Below are 19425 nucleotides of genomic sequence, written 5' to 3'. Positions count from 1 at the left end.
CAGCTCATACTCTGCACCACAAAACAACCAGTTGGAAAATTACCCTCAGGTAGACCTCTCAATATTATCTCACCGTGAAGTCTTCACCCTCTCCATAAGACCTTTGGGAAGGAAGCAGAATAGGGAAATCTTAGCTAAGCTATTAGATTCCTGACTCTATAAGAACTCTTAAATAAACCAGTTCTTTTCCTACCATAAAAGGATCCATAAGGATTTTCCTTTTGCATAAATATCTCCCCCAGCTCCCTTCGTTGGCCACAAGAGTCTACAAAGGAGTAAGCTAGAGCCAGATTTATCCCATCCAGTTCTTTGAGACTGAAGAAGCTCAAAGAATCAATCTTACCTGAAAGGCCTCTAACCTGCCTTAGCAGCGGAAGCCAGTCAGGTGTTTGAAAAGCCACATAAGAATTGGGAAGCACAACACACTGCAAACATGCAAGTAATGTTTCAGTCTTTCCAGGCACATTGGAGTGATACGGACCAGAGTTCAAACTTAAGTTCATCTTTCCACAAGTACTTATTGGATAGGGCAATGAATAGACAGAAAAGGTCCACACTCCTTTTGAACTCAGATCCTCACTCTCTTGCTTATTTAGGGGTGACCTTGAGCAAGTCCCTTGGCTTGTATAAGCCCGGGTGTCCTCACCTCTAAAATAGAGGAAACAGTATTTATCCATAGAATTCTTGCATGAACAAATGAGAAATTATATCTAAAACATTTAAACAGTGCGTGGATTATAGGAAGCTCTCAACTAATAGTTATTTTGATATTAACCTATGACCTCGAGATACAGCAAAGCAGTCCTTGCACTGGTCACCAATTCTCTGCAATAATGCCAAAGGATAGGAAAGTAAATTTGAAGATTTCAGCTCAACCTTCCACTGATTTCACCATCACCTGTCTACAAAGAGCCAGGCTTTTATTTCCACTTCAATTCCTATATTCCCTCATGTATTAGGCACTGGGGTCAGCACTGAGGAGGATAAAGGATGGTCTGATTCAAAGATTTGTTATTGTGGCTTCTTTTTCTGGGGATGTGTGCTGCTAGACTTCCATTTGTGACGTGGAGGTAGATTATTTAGTCCAGAGTTGTTTTCACAGCAATAAATGTGTGTGTTATCTATCAGTGTCCTGCTCTTCCTGTTACCTCACACAATCATAGGAAATTTTCATGCTGGGTAGCTAACACTTGTACTCAGCTCAGCTTCTCCATCTAGTGGCCTGAGTAAAAGTGAAGCTTGAGGGTTAAGGAGTGATCCCCAGCAATGGGAAATTGATTTCCAACTTTCGCCCATGTGGCATCGACACTTTGGACTCAAAAAGCCTTTGCTCAACATTGGAACTAATTAAGCCACCCATGGGGCAGTGTCCAGACCATTTGCTCAAACTGTTCCACCCAGAGTCTGGGATATCTTAATTATATTGATGAGGAGTCAGCAACAGTCCTACTCACTGGCTAAATGGCCTTGGCCATTTTGTCTTCTCCATGATGCAGAAAAATTATGATTCCCTTCTGCTGACCTCTAGGCGGTGTAAAAGGTACAGAAGCCATTGAGGAGAGGGACTTGTAGATTGAATTGAAATTTTTTCCCAATTTTCCTGAAGATAATGGGGAAGAGAAAGGTTAGTTATAAGTTATAACAATGTATCAAGACTACTTCCTTTTCTCTTTCTCTCTCTCTCTCTCACCACTTTCTTCATACACAGAATGGCAGATCATTGACTGTTACCCCAGATTTCTTACCCACAGAAAAGAAGGTTTTAGATAACTTGGAAGACATTCCCTAAAATGTATTGTAGTTGGCCAGCCTGAAAAAGAAAGTGGTTTTGACAGAAGAGAATGGGAGAAACAGATTAGTGCAGCCCTAGATTTCTTAGACCTATATTCAACAGACACCCCTAATTTGTAATATATGCTTTGTTAAGGATTTTCTTTCTTTCTTCACTGCTTCACTTAATTTGCTGAGGAAAGGGTTTTCTGAATTTTAGATATTTCCAAGGTAAGAAAATCAGCCACCCTAACATCTTTCCTAGAGTTAATTACCTGAGGGAGTAATGAAAACATTGAATGAAAAAAACGGAATTTCCTGCCACCCCAGAAAAATCTTTCCACAAAAGTAGAAGAAAAAGAAAAGTTTTATTATTGAATAAGCATTGAACCAGAATGACAGCAAGCCACAAGTGACTCCCGATGGAGATATGAAGACAATGGACTCTTGCCCTTTTATATAACCAAGGAGATACAATCCATTGTATACATTCTCTCAAGATAAACAGTGACTAGTCCTTTAATAAGAGGATTTGACTGTATTCTAAATTCATTTGGTAATGCACTTGCTAGTCCTTAAAAGAGAACATTTTCTCTTTTTAACTGGAAGTAGGCTTGCAATTTGGAGTCAGGTGCCACCTGAATTTCTGCAGCAACCCCCACCCCCAACCCGGGCTGGGGGTACTGGGAGACTGGGCATTATCTTCCTTGATGGCTACCTTTCCAAGAGAGAGCTCCCAGATCTTGAAGGAAGCATTCCTGGGTTGCTTACTCAGCCTTTACCAAGATTTACTTGCCTTTCAAAGACAGAAAGAACTTACAAGTTTTCTAATGTAAAAGCTCTAAGAAAAGAGAGGGGAGAAAGTCGCCGCCCTCATTTTCGGCAGAGAGAATTAAACTTATCTTTTCTTTTGGATTTGTCCTTAGAGTACTAAAATGTTATAAATACTCATGCATTTCACTTTGAGCCTCAAGTGCCCCTAGATTGACATTGCCTTCCTTCCTTCACGGTTCCTCCTCACGTCAGAGGACTGTTTTCTCCTCCTCCACAGGGACTGTTGCCTCTCTTCCCACGGGTAGTAAAGCCCTCCTGGAAATGCTCCAGAGACACAGCCTGAAGCCTGGGAGCAGCTCCAAGGGCGGCTGTGTGATGTGTGGCGGCTCTGGGGTTGCAGAACTAGTACCCTCCCACGCTGCTCCTGACTGTGGCGAGTGGGACCTCTGCGTTACTCAAGGACAAGCAAGAAAGTAGCTTGCATTTTGTTTTATCTCATTTCAAGGAGCTCCACGAGGGCAGCCCGTGTCTGCTTCGCTCCAGGTTGAACCCGCAGTGCCTAGGGTACAGCAGTGCACAACAGATACTAGTTCAAGAATGAGGAAACGAATGGGTGACCAGACTGAAACCAGCCATCAAATATAAGGATAATACCAAAAATGCATGGCTCCTATCCCCAAGTTTATTGCTTTGTTTTTTTAACCTCTTTTTTTCCCATTGAGACATAACTTACATACAGTAAAATGCACCCTTTATGGTATACAGCTATTTAGATTATGAGACATGCATGCAGTCATGTTGCCACCACCACCAGACACAAAAGAACAGAAAAATTCCCTCCTGCCCCTTGAAGGTCAGTCCCTTCCCCACCCCTCACTCCTGGCCACTGATGATGCATTTTCTGTCCCTACCATTTTGCTTTATGTCGAATGGCATAAAACAGAGCCTTTAAGTCTGGCCTTCTTTCACTCCGTGTGGCGCATTTGAGATTCCCCTGTGCTGTTGCAGATTCGTAGTCCATTCCTTTTTATTATGGGTCGGTCTTGTAGGGATGCAGCACAGTTTGTCTAGCCGTTCGCCCCTTGAAAATCATGTGGATAGTTTCCAGGGTTTGAGGAGCAGGGTAAAGCAGCTATTGCATGCAGATTCCTAGAGATCTTATGTTTTTTTCACTTGGGTTAATGCCTAGGAGTGGGATTGCTAGGTTGTGTGATGAGGCTATGTTTACCTTTATAAGAAACTACCACGCTCTTTTTTCAAAGAGCCTGAACCAGTTTGCATGCCCATCAGCAATGCCTGAGACCTTCTGAAGCCCTGCATCCCTTCCCAGCACTTGGTATCATCAGTGTCTCTGTTATTTTCAGTGTTCGCCATTCTAATAGGTGTAAATAAGAGAACCACAGACCCACAAGCATTACTTAGGCTAAGTCACCAAATGGCGACTTAACAGCTAACTAACTGCAGTTTCAATCTCCTCCAGAAATATGTCTTAACTGGTGAGACCAGAATTTTCTGATCAGCTTCAGTGATCACATGGGTCTTCTCCATCCCCAAAAGGAAGAGGTAATCCACCTCATAAGACCCGCTGTCTATCGTCCCTCTGAGAGAAAGTGACTTTGGAACAATTCTTTCTTTTCTTTTGCTAATAACTTTCCTGCCCTACCCTGCTACAAAAACCTTTCATTTTGTACAGCTTCTCAGAGCATCTCTCTACTTGCTGAATGGGACGCTGCCATGTCAAGAATCTCTTCTAAAGCCAATTAACTCTTCAAATTTGTTTGATTGAGCTGGGTTTTTTTTTAAGCAAAAGTGCGTAAAAGTATTGCGTTGTGGTTCGATTTACATTTCCCTAATGACTATGGTGTTGAGCAGTTTTTTCGTGTATGCATTTGCCATCTGTGTATTTGCTCTGGTGAAATGTCTGTTCAAATATTTTGGCCATTTTGTTACTGGCTGTTTGTCTTAGTGAGTTTTGAGAGTTCTTTCTATATTCTGGATAAAATCTTTTTATCAGATATATGTTTTGTTAATAATTTCTATTGGTCATTGGGTTGACTTAACTTGTTTTAACCTTTTCTTGTTTTAAAAAAAAAAAAATCCCCCCTCTGACTTTTCCAAGACTACAAAGTGGCTTAATAAATTTAGGAAATCTGAAGTGAAAAACTCCCATGGCCTGTCTGTAATTGCAGATGGGGCTTCCCCAGAAGCTCAACGCTCTCCTTGACCAATGGCTCCTGGTTAAGGCCAGTAGCCTGGAGTTGGGAAGGAAAAGTTTTCCTCTATTCTGGCTGGCCTAAGAATTAAATTGACATGACACAAATTAACAGGAGGAAAACAAAAGCTTGATAACATGTATACCTCCTGTATGTAAGGAAGAGACTCATGGAAACTGAGCAACTCCCCCAAAGGGCTGAAGCCATCACCCTAAATACCATCTTCAATCAAAGACAAAAGAAGTTGGTGGGGATGGAGGGTCTGTTGTAGGAGGAAAAATCACAGTAAACAAGGGCCATGCTGTTATGCGGATTGACTTGCCTTGTGCATTAGTAAGGGCTTCTGGGGACTTAGAGCTCCCTCTTCCTGATACCCTCACACACGGAGCTTTCCCTTGTCAATGTACAAGTCTCTTACAGTAGAGTAATTGTTACTTGATTTTCAGAGCTTGTTTTATAGCTGAAGTTTCTTTAAAGAAACCAACTTAAAATAATCAAAACACCAAAGAGGCATATCTCAGGGTGGTGAAATTTGCTCCTCTTTACGGGCTCTGACATTTTAGGAAGTTGTGTGTGCGTGCACCTCAGACTCTCCTCCCCCTGGGGTCCTCCTCCGGCCGCAGGGAGGTACTCTTCTCCTTTCAGCTCTCGGCACAACACCGGTGGCCAGAACGACGACGCACAGTAAGTCAGGAGCTGCCCCGTTAGAGCACCAGGCTGGCTGAGGGGAAGTCACCAGGAGAACTGAGAGAATGGGGAACACTCTGCTGAGGGAAAACAGGTGAGTCCAGACTCCCCAGGGGAAAGCAGGGGCGATGGGACAGAGCAATGCCGCCAGAAAGAGAAAAAGAGTAAAAGAGGTCTTTGGGCAAGGGGAGGGAACTGGGTAAAGAATTGAAAAAAAACTAAGTGCCTACTGAAGGTCCGACACGAAGTTCAACTCCTTATGAGGGTGCCCTTCTCCCCAGAATCGGAGTGAGCCAACAGCTGGTGGAGAACCCCTAAAAGGCAAAAGGACTTTATCACGGGAGGTCAATGCAGTAAACCATGACTTAAGAAATGGAACAACTTTCTGAGGGCTGGTGGGGGGGGCAGCAGGGATGGTCTCCTGAGTTCTTAATGCCTGCAAGGAGCTCAAAGGCGCCGCTACTCTTTTAATTACCATTTTAGTTCAAAATAGTTAGCAGCTTCTACCCACAGTGAGGCCTCATCCGCTGCACATTCCCTGCAATGGGTAAGCAGAGGTCATTAAAATCCGTCAAGAATGTGGCTTACTTTTTCTAGACCTCAGTTTCCTAATTTTAAGAGGAAATAATAATACAATACCTACCTTGGAAGTTTTAGTGGGTGTGATGCTCTCCCAGTGCCTTACACACAGTAAGGTTCAATAATACTAAGATATTTGGGGAACCATCATCTTCATTAACATCAAAGCAGTCATTGTAAAAATTAGTTCCACCCAAAACAATCCCTAGTGAGGTGGTCTAGGGAGAATGGACTCACGGGGACAGGGAGAAGGGAGGATTTTTAAGAATTATGTTTGGCATCTCAAGTCTGGGTTCCTGCCCCTGGGAGCTAAGACACGGACTCGAAATGCCACCTGCCAAAAGGAGGCTTGGTGAACCCATGGGATGTGTCCTGCCCCTCCCTGAAACCCAGTGTTTTCTGAAACTCCTCCCTGGTTCCTCACAGGCCTCGAGCTCTCTGCAGCCCGGGCGTGTGATCAGCTTATAAATCCCTATTCCCAAATCCGTGTGTGAGTTCCTCAAACGTAGAGACTCTTTCTTAGTCATGCTTGAATTCCCGGTTCCTGGCATCATTTCTGACAAATAGTGGGCACCCAAAAAGAGTGTAATGGATGATTGGAAACATGAAGAAATTACTGCCCTGAGAAGAAAAATAAAACAAAATACAGATATAACGTGACTAAGAAAGTCATGATTGATGTGACATTTGTAGTTTGGTTTTCTTTTTTAGAATTTTGGTGTGGGGGTGAAGGACTAGGACATAAATACATGTTAGTTGTAGAAACATTGAAAAATGCATAAAGGATAAAGAAAATAAATTGGTAGATCACAGTTATAACTGTTGACAACATTAGATACATTGTCCTTATTTTAGTGTCTGTATTTATCAGTCATTTGTATTTCTCCCTCTGTGACGAGCCTGTACTGCCTTTTGCCCATTTTTTGTTTTGGATTTTGGTCCTACTTTGTTTTACTGATAGTATAAGCTATTCGTACTTTGAAGAAATTAGCCCTTTCTCATATTACAAAAAATATTTTTTCTAGTCTGTATATCTTGTGCTGTGCAAATTTTTTATGTTTTGCTTACTATTACTTAAACATAACTGAATTAAATCTAGAAAGCTCTTAGGTTTCTACCAATTTATGCTTGAAATTCTTTCCCCATCTTAAGGTAAGACGCATCCACAGTATCATTTTTCTGTTTTATTGCTTTACATGTAGCCCCATACATTCACTATATGGTGTCACATATGCATACACACACACGCACACACACACACGCACACACACGCGCACGCACACACACGCACGCACGCATGCACGCACATATATATATTTTTTCCAAATAGTTCATCAGTTGGCTCAGCATCTTCATTTCCATGCTGATTTAAAATGTCTCCCTTGTATAATTTTCAAAGGCTTTTATTTCCTGGGATCTGATTTTCAATTTCACCCTTACCTCCCATTTAGCATCCAGTCAGCACACCCCCCCCAAGGTTCTCCAGATCAGATTCCTTACAAAAGCCACGGAGAGCCCCCTCCCCCCACTCCCTGAGCAGAGTGGCACCTAGTCCTTTATGAGGGGAGCTCAGAATCTTACTGATTGATGGTCCTCAGACAAGTCACCTAACATTTTTTACCTGTTTTCTCATTGATAAAAAATAGAATCATAACATCTACCTCAGGGATTTATTCTAAAATTAAATGAAATATAACATATAAAATGTATGTGTTATATACATTTAGTAAGTGGAGTGTGCGTGTCTGTGTGTGTGTGGAGAGAGGTTGAGAGAAAGTAATAAGCATATAGTAAGTAGTATTTAATTATGTTTTAAAGATTTTATTTATTTATTTATTTTGATAGAGACAGACAGACGAGAGCACAAGTAGGCAGAGCTGCAGGCAGAGGGAGAGGAGAAGCAGGCTCCCCGCCAAGCAGAGAGCCTGAGCGGGGCTCGATCCTGGGACCCTGGGATCATAACGTAAGCTAAAGGCAGATGTCCAACCAATTGAGCCACCCAGGCTTCCCAGTAGTATTTAATTTTTAGTTTCTTTTTCTGTATATTCTCAAATCTTTTTCTGTATATTCTCAAATTTTTCCTACAAGTGGAAAAAAGGTTGTGCAGAAACCCAACCCGCACAAGGAACAAATCTATCTTGTTTATTTAATCCTTTCTTCTCCTCTTACCCCATGTTCTCTGCCTTGGTGCCGTGAAAGATGGTGACTTACGTGAGACAGGCCAGTGCCCTTCCCCATCCCTGCGCACCATCCCGAAGACCGCCGCCAAGCAGATAGGCCTCTCCATACACTGACATTCTCATGGTCCTCATGAGCAATCCCAGCCATGTGTGAACAAATGATTTAGGACAGGCTGTGTGTGGGGGTTGGTTGGAGAACGTCGGGGGGGTGGGGGGAGCTGTTGCCATGGCAACAGAGGACTGGTCAGATGAAAGGTGGCCATGTATGTTAAAGAGATGCTCTGAGGGAACAGGTGGAAGCCAATGTGATGCTGGGGTTATGGTGGAAATGACAAAAGTTGGAAAACTTGGGGATTGAGGAGGGACGCCTGGAAAGGAAGAACTTAGCTCATACCTGATATGTTGGATTTTAGGTGCCAGCAGAACACTCAAGAAATACCCTGGACTCTGAAAAATCAAAGCTTTGAACACAGAACGTCCAGGTGAGAACAAATCCAACAAACCTTCTCCCAGCCTTTGTCCCCGAAGAGTAAAGTCTGTCAGGTCCCGGACTTCACGTTCTCCACAATGGAGCACCTGCTTCGCCCAGCAGCAGTTGTAATCATAGTCAATCTGAAGACAAGACAAAAGACAAAAACACTTCGAACCTTTGGACAGGAGATGTGCCATTTTGCTAGGAGCCTAGGGTAACCTCTAGCAACTAGAAAAAGGACCGCTATTTCCTGCTGCCTCTGTTTATTTAGCTCAAGTACCTTTGTGCTCAAGCCCCATCCTGACCTTTCCGTTTTAAACCCTTAAGTTCCTGTTTCTGAGGGGACCACACCTCCCACATCATCATGATTGTTGAAAGGTTTGTGGAGAGAGACACTTGCAATTACCCGGATGCTGTTAGCCATGACTTCCTCAATAATCCTTTCTGACCAGCTCCATTGAGTGCCAGGGAATCACTAAAATATGGAACTAGGGTCTCAGGGTCCAAGAATTCCAAAGAGTGGCAAAGCCAGTTGTTCTTTGGCCTGTAGAATTATCTGCCCTTTCCCCATGGTTTCAGGAGATGCTCTTTAAAGAATATCAATTAAATTAAAAAGCAACCACTAAGCCAAAGCTTGTGTTAGGAGCTGGGGACCCAAAGATCCCTCAAAAGGGTACGTGTCTTCAGTGTAAGCTAAGGATCATGTATTGGGGGGCTATCCCCGGACATGTGTTAAAGCATACAGTCCAAATCATGAAACAGACCAGAAGTGTCATGAGCATTATAACAAGGGAGAGGCTGGGTGGACTGGGGGGCCAAGGAAGCTTTGCATAAGAGACGGGAACCTGGAATTGCCTGCACAGAGCCCGGCGTCCCAGGGATGCATCTGGTCTCGCGCAGAAACCACCCCAAACCAAAATACCCAAGTTGAAATGCAAGAATACATCACAGAAAAATTGAGTGGGGTCAATAACCAGTTTGAAAACAGCTTTTGCCCATATTTAACTTCATTTGACCCTTACAACTCCATGAGGTAAGCGGTGGAAGCATCCTCATTTTACAACGGAGAAACCGTGGGTCAAGTTTTCCAGAGATCCTGGTCCAGTCAGTAACTCAAAATTGGCTTTTTTTCATCACCCAAATCTTCTCAGGAAACCCGGTGTCTTAGCACTGGCGAGGTTCAGTGGTTTCCTTCTGGTGTTTCTTCAGCCACAGAAACAGGAGATAGAAACCATGGCTGAAAATAGCATGAAGAGGAGCCATGCCTTTCAGCCCCCAAACCCTGAGGGTGCAGGGACCCCCGGTAGTCATCAGAACACCGTGCCACGCGGGTGCCCACAGCCTCTGCTCCAGCGCCCTTTGCAAGGGAACTCCCTGGGAAGCTCACCTCGGGTGATATTTCTGGGTGGTCCTCTACAGACGCTTTTACATAGTGTTCCTGGGACATGCAGGGCTTTCACCTTCGTCTACGCAGGTAGTTGGCTATGACTCAAGTTCAGAAAGATGCCCAGCATGACACTTAGACGTCAGCCTGGATGTCTAACTGCAGAAAGATCCCGAGCCTTTCTGCCTACCATGAAAGAGATCCCAAGTCCTGTTAATTTACCCGTCCCTTGGGTCAAGGAGGCAGATTGCATGACCCGAGCCAGTTAGAGTTGCTCTGTTCTTGGCTACTCGTTCGGTTATCAAATATTTACTGAAAATAAATTTACCAGACACTCTGGCACCTGCTGGTGATCTCTGCCTCGATGAACAAAATAAATCTATATGCAAATGAACTGTTAAATCACAAATTTCAACCAAGGAAATGTGAAGATCTACTTGTCTTTACGAAGTGATTCACGAATCCTCAGCGCCCCATCTAGCAGGCAGAGAGGCTCTTGTAGGAGTTACACAAACCGGAAGGTTTTTATAGAAGGAGGGTGGGGACAAGAAAGTTATTAGCAGAAGAAAAGGATTATTCCAGGCGAGGCCACTTCCTAAGGGGAAAAGCAAGGAGTCTTATCATGCAGATCATCTCACCTGGGCGCAGGTGACAGACTCAGTGGCGCAGATGGGAGAATTCCTGGCTGACGGCTGAAGACGACATTGCTGAAGGAGGTCGAAACTGCAATTCAATTATGTTTTAAGCTTGGGAACTCAGTCCAAGTGACACCATTTTGAGCTGTTTTGGGTTTTTTTCAAACCAACAATTACAATGTGGTGTACAATTATAATATGGTATAAATAGGAGAAATTCAGAATGCAGTAGAATTCGCTATAAATATTGTCTAACCCGTACCAGAAAGAAATTTCTCAAATCTCCACACACTTAGACTGCGATTCCCTGGAGATGACTCTTGTGTGTCCTTCGTCACAGGAGGCCAAGTAAATCATTGAAATCTGGGATGAGCAAGCTATTCTAGGTGACTTGGACACATCTATCATGCTACGATGACTCCTTCCTCCCAGGACCTTAACTGACCCTTTGGAAATGGGAGGACGATTGCTTATCAACAGGAGGAAGTTCCTTCCCGGATTAGGGTTGATAAGCATCGTCTTCCTATTTCCAAAGGGGCAGTTAATGTCCTGGGAGGAAGGAATCAATCTAGCATGATCGAAGTGTCCAAGTCCTCTAGAATGAATCCTGACTTTGGGGTTGGGGGGAGAAAAAAAGGTTATTCACAGAACTGGCAAAAGGAAGGGAGTCACCCTAATAAAGCTGCAGAAACCAACATCGTGCTTTGTGTCGTCTCTCGTCTCTCGTTTGTCTTAGATGCTGGGACCGCTACGTTGCCGCAGGGTGTTTCTGCCTTCCGTGGTGAGTGGAGAATTGTTTTCAAAAGTTCTTTCCCTGAGTGCGGTTTCAATGTGGTATTTACTGTAAATCACCTGTAACTGCCCACCGTCTGTGGTCACAGGGGAAGCCTGTGACTCCCCAGACCCAGTCATCTGAGAGCCAGGCAGGGAAGTGACAATTCGAGCCTGATGAGAAACAGGAACCACCGTCTTGCTGGGGCTCCTCGAAACGGAAAGGCTCAGAAGCAAGGATGAAAGTGGCTACAATGGAGAGAAAGACCCCTTCCTCAGCCTGCGGTTGCCACACTCCATGTAGAGGGGCAGATGTTTCCGTCCCTTGCACAGGGAGCTCACAGCCGGGGTGATCCTACCAGTCCTCCGCCACCCTGGGAACGCGTTGAGAGTGAAAGACATGCTAAAAATAGTTCAGGGTCCCTGGTGACTGATACAGACATTAACTAGACTCCCTAAGCAAAGCGGGACGTGTGGTCATGCTGCTTGGTGCCCATGTCACCGTCTCCTGAGATGATAATGAGCTTCCAGTGTATTTAGACCTTGTTCCTCTGGGGGACTCGTCTCTAGGGAGTAGCTACCCCTGTGCTCACATGCGCCGTGTTTGCTTGCTTGCTTGGAGATCAGAGATCGGGCTTGGGGTTGGAATTGGAAATAACCTTGGCTCCTTATGTCACATGATATAAAAGAAATTGACATTTTGTTAGAAAAAAATATCCCCCAAATAGTTACAGATGACATCACCATAGTTCTGCATTTATAAATCAATTCCACCTCAACCCATAGAAAAGAGAGGAGGGAGGAGAGAGAGACACACACACCAAGGTGGAGATTTCTACCTGGTCTTATCTTTCATGTTTCCTTTTATCTATCTTCTTTTTCCTCGAAGCTAAAGGAGGTATAACTTTAACAAACGAAAGAATTAAAGATAAGATTTCAGAGTCCAGTGTCATTTCCTTTGAGAGTTTCTGAATATTGAAACCACCAATTTTCCTTCCTTTTCTTTTTTCAGGAAAAAAGTATGCATTCGTAAAGCAAAGCCAGATTCCTCAATGGAGAGTAAGTCTTTGTTTTCTCATCTTTCCTACTTTGGCTAGACTTACATTTCCACACCGCCCCTTCTCTGTGCTTCCCAAGCTGCTTGGGAGCCTTCCAGGGCAGTACTTATGCGCGGATCTGTGTCATTCGTCCAGTCGCTTGTGTCTCTCTCCTCAAGACTGTGAGCTCATCCAAGTGGGAACTGACTACAGATCTCCGCATCTTCCCTGAGGTCTGGAGGTCAGAGGGGAGAATTGGGAACAATATCTGGAAAGGTGGAGGGACCAAGCGCCAGTGAGGGGGCCAGTGAGGGGTACAGAGAGCAATGAGGAGGGGCAGGGCATTGTGGGCAAGCTTAGGATTGGAGATTTTGTCTTGAGAACCACAGCACTATTGAGAGGCTTTAAACCAGGGGCCAGTATGATGCCCTTTACATGAAAGGACTTTACCTGGGTTGCTCTGCAGAGAACACATGGGACTAGCGCGTGGCACGAGCAGAGGCTGGAAGATCGCTTAGGGGATGAGGCAATGATCTCTGGAGACAGAAGAGCGCTGCTACTAAGGAGAAGGAATTCAAGAAGGAGAGGAAGGTGAATAGCATCACATGTGAGAAAGAGAGGAAGGAATTATAGGCCTGAGGTCAGGCCACTGCATTTTTAAAGAGGAAAAGTGATGGAGTTTTGCCTCTGCCTTCCTGGGTTTAAAGAGTGCGTCCTAATTCATTTGCTCCGAGTCTTGCAAACTAGCTCTGTAAAGTGCATGAGTGAATAATAGAGCCCTCCCACCCCTAACGTCACCCAGGGGAATCATGGGTCCCAGGAAACCCCAATGTCCCACAGAGGAAAATATGGTGGAAATAAGACCTCTAATGCTAAAACTTCCAGCCAGTGGGTGTGTAGGGACATGTGATACTCTGGGATGTCCGTAATATAATAAACAAGGTGGCCTGCGGGGGTACACCCACCACCTGCGCAGGAGGGCATCCCGTGGCTTCCATGTGAAAGCTCACGTTGGCTTATTGAGTTGGGGTGTTTGCAAGGGGGTAGCGAGTGTGTCCTTTGCCTCTTTGCTGAGTGGCCAGAGCCAGTTGGCTTTAAATAAACTGGCTTTTGAAAAAATTGGCCTGATTTTGTGTGTATCTACTAGCAAATTCAGGAACGGGAATGCTCAATTTAAGAATTTCCTTCCGTCAAGCTTTTCCTGAGCACCAGCCCCCCACTACTATCATCCCCTGTTGCCTGCAGTAGACATGACAGTCCTCCTTTGCACTGTGGATCCTCGGGCGTCTTTGTCTGCCTCTGTGCTAGCCTGTGAGCCTCTTGAGGACAGGAACTGTTTCTGATTTTTGTCTCCACAGTGCCTGGTACAGGGTAGGTATGAAATGAATTTTGTATGAGGGAGGGAGGGGCTGGGGAATGGAGCGAAGTGTGGTTTCCTTTCCAAAACTCCCATCAGCCTCTCGGTCTGAACACAGCTCTGCTTTCTTTAGATGGCCCCATCACTCCCCAGGGGTGTGTCGCAGGTCAACATAGCCTGATGGGCTATTGTTGGGCTCTGTGATTGCTTATATCCCAATGTCCACCCTCCCCCAGCCCCCACCCCCCACACACTCCCCATCCTTTCTTCTCAAATCTCCATTTCAATGACTTGAAATTGATTGTATTTTCTTTCTCCAGATAAAGGAATGTCATCTGCTCCCATACAGGTAATGCAAACATGTCTGAGCCTTTTTCCGGAGATGCCAGTGGCAATGCAGATACCCCAGAGGGCAGAAGTTGGCCTCCAAGACACCTTCAAACCTTGCTATGAAAGAAAGACTGTAGATGCCAGTGCTTGTTAGCCCAGGGCCCTGTATGGGGCCTGGTGGCAGCAACAGCCCCCGCCTCTATTGTACATCCTACCGGAAGGGGCTAACACATACGGAGCCCTTTGTTGATGCCAGGCAGTGTGCTGAGAGCTTCGCCTGTAGTGTCTGATGTCACTATTATAGCGACCCTACAAGACTGGCACTATTATTTCACCTGCTGTACAAATGAGAAAACTGAGAGATTAACTGACAGTCTCCCCAAGCTGACAAGAAGTCAAGGGCGTGATTCAAAACCAAGCCTCAGTCTGAGACCCAGGCTTTCCCTCTTGTACTTTGCTGCTTTGCTTTTTATCTCCTGAGATTCCACCGACCAGAAGGTTCTCTTGAGTGGTTTACCTTTTTAATAATGCAAAAATTTCTAGAATGAGTGGTTAAATATCATAAGCAGTCAAGTTAAGGTGACCTCAGATTGTTCTCTTATATAAGAATGGGCTGCCCTCAGGGCTTGAGACTTGGGAATTACATGGATAGTCAGGGGTCACTCTGGAACACAGGGCAGAGAGGAAATGCCTTCATAGGCTGAATACTCCGGGTGGCTTGAGCTCCCTGGATGCTTGGGCTAAGGGTTGGGGTCGGAGCAGCCATTTAGGAAAAACAGCCAAGAGATGGAGGGGAGATGGGCCTAGAAGACATTTTGCCCAGGGTTGGGTCTGTGTTGAGCCTGGAGTATATAAAGGGAATGGTGAGAGGCCCACTCTTGATAAGGTTCTTCTTTCACCAACAGGACAATGTTGACCAGAGCTCCTCAGAGGATCTCTGCTACACCCTCATTAATCACGGCGTCCCCGGGAGAAGGCCATCCGAGATCTCCAGTGAGGGGTGCTATGAGAATGTTTCCCCTAAGACCGAGACACCCAGGAAGTCCTTGGGAGAAACCGAGACTTCATATGCACTCCTCCAGGTGCCTTCCTCCCCAAGGCATTTTTCTTCCCCAGAAGAGGAGTATGAACTTGTCATGCCTCAGAGAATCTCCTTCCACCCCCTGCAGCAGCCACACCTACCTCTGCTACCTTTGGAGACTCAGGTTACCTACTTATAATGAAATAGTTGGACCAGCACTTGTCTAATACCAGTAAATAAAAACTGGGGGTTCAAGGCTCTGGTTGAAGCAGGCGTGAGGTCCAGAGCTCTTCAGGCTTATCCCTTCTCCACACGCACAGCAGTCCTTACTACAGGGGTCTCCACAGAATCTGGTTTGCCAACCACAGGGCCTCTTAGATCCAGCTCAATATTCATCATCCAAAGACCAACCACCTATCCTGAACACCACTCTTTGGGAATGGAGTAGCCATCTTTGATTCCAAATGGCTTTGGAAATGGGTCACTTTGCTCAGTGGCGTGAGGAGCTGCTTGGTCCCCTACAGCTATGACCATCACAAAGGGTCTGCTCCTCTGTCCAGGTTCTTCTCATAAAATGTCCACATAACTGTCTTCTGGAGTCACAGGGTAGTTTTACCCATCGTACTAAGTGGGCTCAGGGGAGTCCACTCATTCCACACGTTTGAAGGCCCAACCCCTCACTCAGAGCCTTCTGGGCAGGAACCTGTGTGCTCCTCTCACCCCATGCCCCTTAGCCGCGTCCTTTGACCCACTGACCCTCCTGCCTTTGTTAGTTATATGGGTTGAATGAGTAAGTTCTACGTCAGGTTTTTACATAATTTTTAATATAATTTTAATTCATATTTTCTTACCATCATATTTCTCCTAGAAATTTTACCAAGGAAATCATAGCATTAGATAATGACAGAGTAGAAAGACCTATGAAGACACTCTAACCCCATTATCCTTTTTGCTCAGAGGAGTAGCACAATATACATTGGAAGTTAGTGACACAACTTTATCCAGAGCCTGATTTCCCGGCTTCCAACTCAGCACTCTTCCGACATACTACATAGAAGAGCCTCTACTCAGCTGTGTGGTGTATGCGGGATGAACTAATAGGTCATGTATAAAATATGAAAAAAAATGTCCATGTGGGAAAAATAACACCCCCACCCCCCTACACACATTCCCCTTCTCTAATGAGCCTTTCTATGTAGGTTCTGGTTATTTTTCCTGATTTTTTCTTCATTGTTCCTAGAATTCCATCCATCCCCTAAAACAGGGGTCAGCAAACTGTGACCCACAAGCCAAATCGGACCTACTGTCTTTTTTTTTTCTATAAAGAAAATGTTACTGGAACCCAGGCATGCTTAATCATTTATGCTGTATGCATGTTCACACTGTCAATAGCTGCTCAGCCACAGAAGAGTTGAGTAGCTGTGACACACATTGAAGGTCCTGCAAAGCCAAAAATATTTTTTTTGCCTTTTTCAGAAAAAAAAAATTGTAAACCCCAGGCCTAAATGATGATACTTGTAGATAAACTTAACAGAAATGTGTTCGGTTGTTGTAACTCGTAAGACCTGGTACCAATAAACTGGCATGAAAATATTAAACTACAAATGATATGAGTGAGACCAAGAATAATTAGCAAATTAGACTATTTCTATATTCACACCTGTGTTCTCTACTTCCTGTTTTATTTAACCCATGGCCATTGTCCTAATTTTAGGGATGTTAAAATAGCAGATGTTTGTTGACAAAGTAGTAGATAACATTATGTGTCTAATTACTGTTTTGCCCCCCAAAGTAACTAAAGTTAAATAACTGTTATTTAAAATGCGCTGAATGCCAGTAAGGAGAAATCCAGTGACATGAGGTTGGACGTGTCAACACACGTTTGCTGAGACTTCAGGCAGTCGGTGGTCTTCAGCTAAGAGCCAATCCCATCTGGGTATCTTGTGCTCTGCTAACTTCCTATTTTCAGCCATGGAACCCTAAGGAACACTCACCTTGACCCCTGGCCAGGATTCACTTAGGGGAAAGAGTGTGGACACTAAAGTCAGATAATCAGTGATTCAAATCCTGGTTCTATCCCTTCCTCCCTCTGTGACCTTGAGCATGTAACCTGAAGATTCGGCTTTATCACCCGTAAACGGAAGGGTTGCATCTAATGTATGTAATTCATTTACTGCAGACCTTGAGTAAATGATATGAAAGAGCAAAGAGGAACAAAACCCTTCACGATGTGTGGTGAAAAACCTGCGTTCACAGGCTTGATGACCAGGTCACCCAGTGAACTTCCAGTGGGTTAGAAATGGAGTCGCTGGGTTTTATACTGGAATTTGTCGTCTGGACATCGGACCATTGCTGAAGTTGACTGGTTTAAATATTTTTAGGACGAGTTATATCAGTTTGAGTCTTACCCTGTGGAAGTATTGCTTGTCCCAAATAGTATTTGCCTATATTAAGTACAAACGCTTAGCCAAAGAAACTTGTTCTCAGAATGAAATTCAGAGGGATGATGGAAGGGAATGATCTTTGAGCGGGAGAGCCCTTTGGGAGTGCTTTGTCTGCATATGATGCTATCCTGTGTTCCAGAGGTTTTGGGATTTTGATGAAAGCTATGTAACCCTCTCCACAGAAAATGCACATTCACACACACTCACACACACAATATTTTATATGATTTCAAGCGGTTGGGGATGCCACCCGTCAGTGAAAGAATTCCTGTGTTCTCGATAAGAGACGGAGGCTGAGGGTTTACACTGCTCCCTCTGATCACAGGCAGCGTGAGGAAACGCCCCGCCCCCACGCTCCCTGACACCTGTACACGGCCAGCCCACAGACGCACATTGTATGCGGCAACTGCAGGCTTTGTGGTTTCTGTTTTACGTTCATAGTAGCATCTATAAATAATCCTTCAGCCTGTGAGTAAATTCTTATTCAGAACAGAAGAGAGGTACAAGAAAAGGGCAAAGCTAGGTCAGGACAATCTACCGTTGATAACAAATTAAAATGCTGACATATTTAGGACCACCTTGGGTGATAGGTGCTTCGAATATTCTCAGGAATGGAAGGAAGGCTGCAGGTAGAACAGGACAGATGACTCCCCAGGATACCACAGGAGCCTTCAGACAAAAAGAGATTCCGTGGACATGCGCCTGACTCTGGCCTTTCTCCAGCCAGCCTCATGCGTTCAGAGGCAATTTGAAAGGGTTTGGATCTGAGCGCACCTCAGTTTTGCCAACTGTTAAATGGGCCAGTGTAAGTTCTTCCCACTTTCCTATGGAGGGCGCTTTTGCAAGGCCCTCGGGGCAGCCCTGGGTGGTCATTATCATCCCAGAGAGCCTTCTACAGTCTGACGATGACATCTCTTAATTCATCCTTTCTCCTCTCACCACCGGTGCTCTTTGTGGATTCAGTCAAGCCTGAGCTGAATGTGACCCTAGGGTGCCTGCCAAAGTCGGAGGCCATTGACGGTATGAGGTTGCCTAGTGGGCTGGACATGGCTCCCCAGGACTGCGGAACTCTGGGATCATCCCTTCACCTCTCCAGACCTCGGTTTCCGAAGTATAAGATGAGGGGACTGTCTGTGGACCCCACTGTCAGCCACGCAGGAACAGCATGAAAGACCATACTGTAAGGCAATGAAACCATAATGGGAGCAGGGCAGGGAAGACTTACAGAGACTTCTCTCGTGTTTCCCAGCACTGATGAGACTCTGAACGGGGCAGGGATCCATGCAGAGCCCACCACCAAAAAGGGAAAAGAGGGGCGCCTGGATGGCACAGTTGGTTAAGCATCCGACTCTGATATCAGCTCAGGTCTTGATCTCACGGTTCTAAGATCGAGCCCCGCATTGGGCCCCATGATGGGCAGGGAGCCTACTTTAAAAATAAAAATAAATGAATGGACGAATGAGAAAAGAAAGAACGTGAAGCTCATCCTCATCAGACACAAACAAGTGAAAGGAAAGCAAACCCTTTTATTCCAATCCCACCCCGGCTTCAGTTTCGGCTGTGTCGTCCTTCCCAGGCAGGGCCTTCTCCCGTTAAACACACTGACCGCTCTCTGCTCTGACTACCCACAACCCCACAGTCCGTCTCTCTGCTCACGCTGTTTTTTCCTGCTGGTTCCTATCTGGTCTGTGTAGAGCCTCATTGCCTAATGAGACCAGCAGCTTTTCTAATTATTGTCCTCTTCTTTGCCAATATCTCCTGGACTCTTCTG

At 45.0% G+C, this 19425-nt stretch overlaps 1 protein-coding gene across 1 annotated transcript; it reads left to right on the top strand.

The window, feature by feature from the left end:
• The first annotated feature begins 5281 nt into the window (after positions 1-5281).
• GCSAM (germinal center associated signaling and motility) lies at positions 5282-15478 on the top strand. Its single transcript, XM_008706595.2, has 6 exons — positions 5282-5538; positions 8617-8685; positions 11431-11475; positions 12478-12524; positions 14180-14208; positions 15095-15478. Exons 1-6 carry the CDS (start codon positions 5510-5512, stop codon positions 15407-15409), a joined length of 534 nt encoding a protein of 177 aa, XP_008704817.1. The 5' UTR covers positions 5282-5509; the 3' UTR covers positions 15410-15478.
• The last annotated feature ends 3947 nt before the right edge of the window (positions 15479-19425 follow it).

Source organism: Ursus maritimus, unplaced genomic scaffold, assembly GCF_017311325.1.
Source record: "Ursus maritimus isolate PB19 unplaced genomic scaffold, ASM1731132v1 scaffold_4, whole genome shotgun sequence".
NCBI lineage: Eukaryota > Metazoa > Chordata > Mammalia > Carnivora > Ursidae > Ursus > Ursus maritimus.
The sequence above is the reverse complement of the archived record's forward strand: the minus strand, read 5'-3'. Positions and strand labels throughout refer to the sequence as shown.

Excerpts from the sequence above, each read along its gene's own strand:
- GCSAM (XM_008706595.2), top strand. The coding sequence starts at position 5,510 with ATGGGGAACACTCTGCTGAGGGAAAACAG. Across the intron at positions 5,539-8,616 it reads ACTCTGCTGAGGGAAAACAG|GTGCCAGCAGAACACTCAAG; the intron begins GTGAGTCCAGAC and ends GTTGGATTTTAG. Across the intron at positions 8,686-11,430 it reads TTTGAACACAGAACGTCCAG|ATGCTGGGACCGCTACGTTG; the intron begins GTGAGAACAAAT and ends CGTTTGTCTTAG.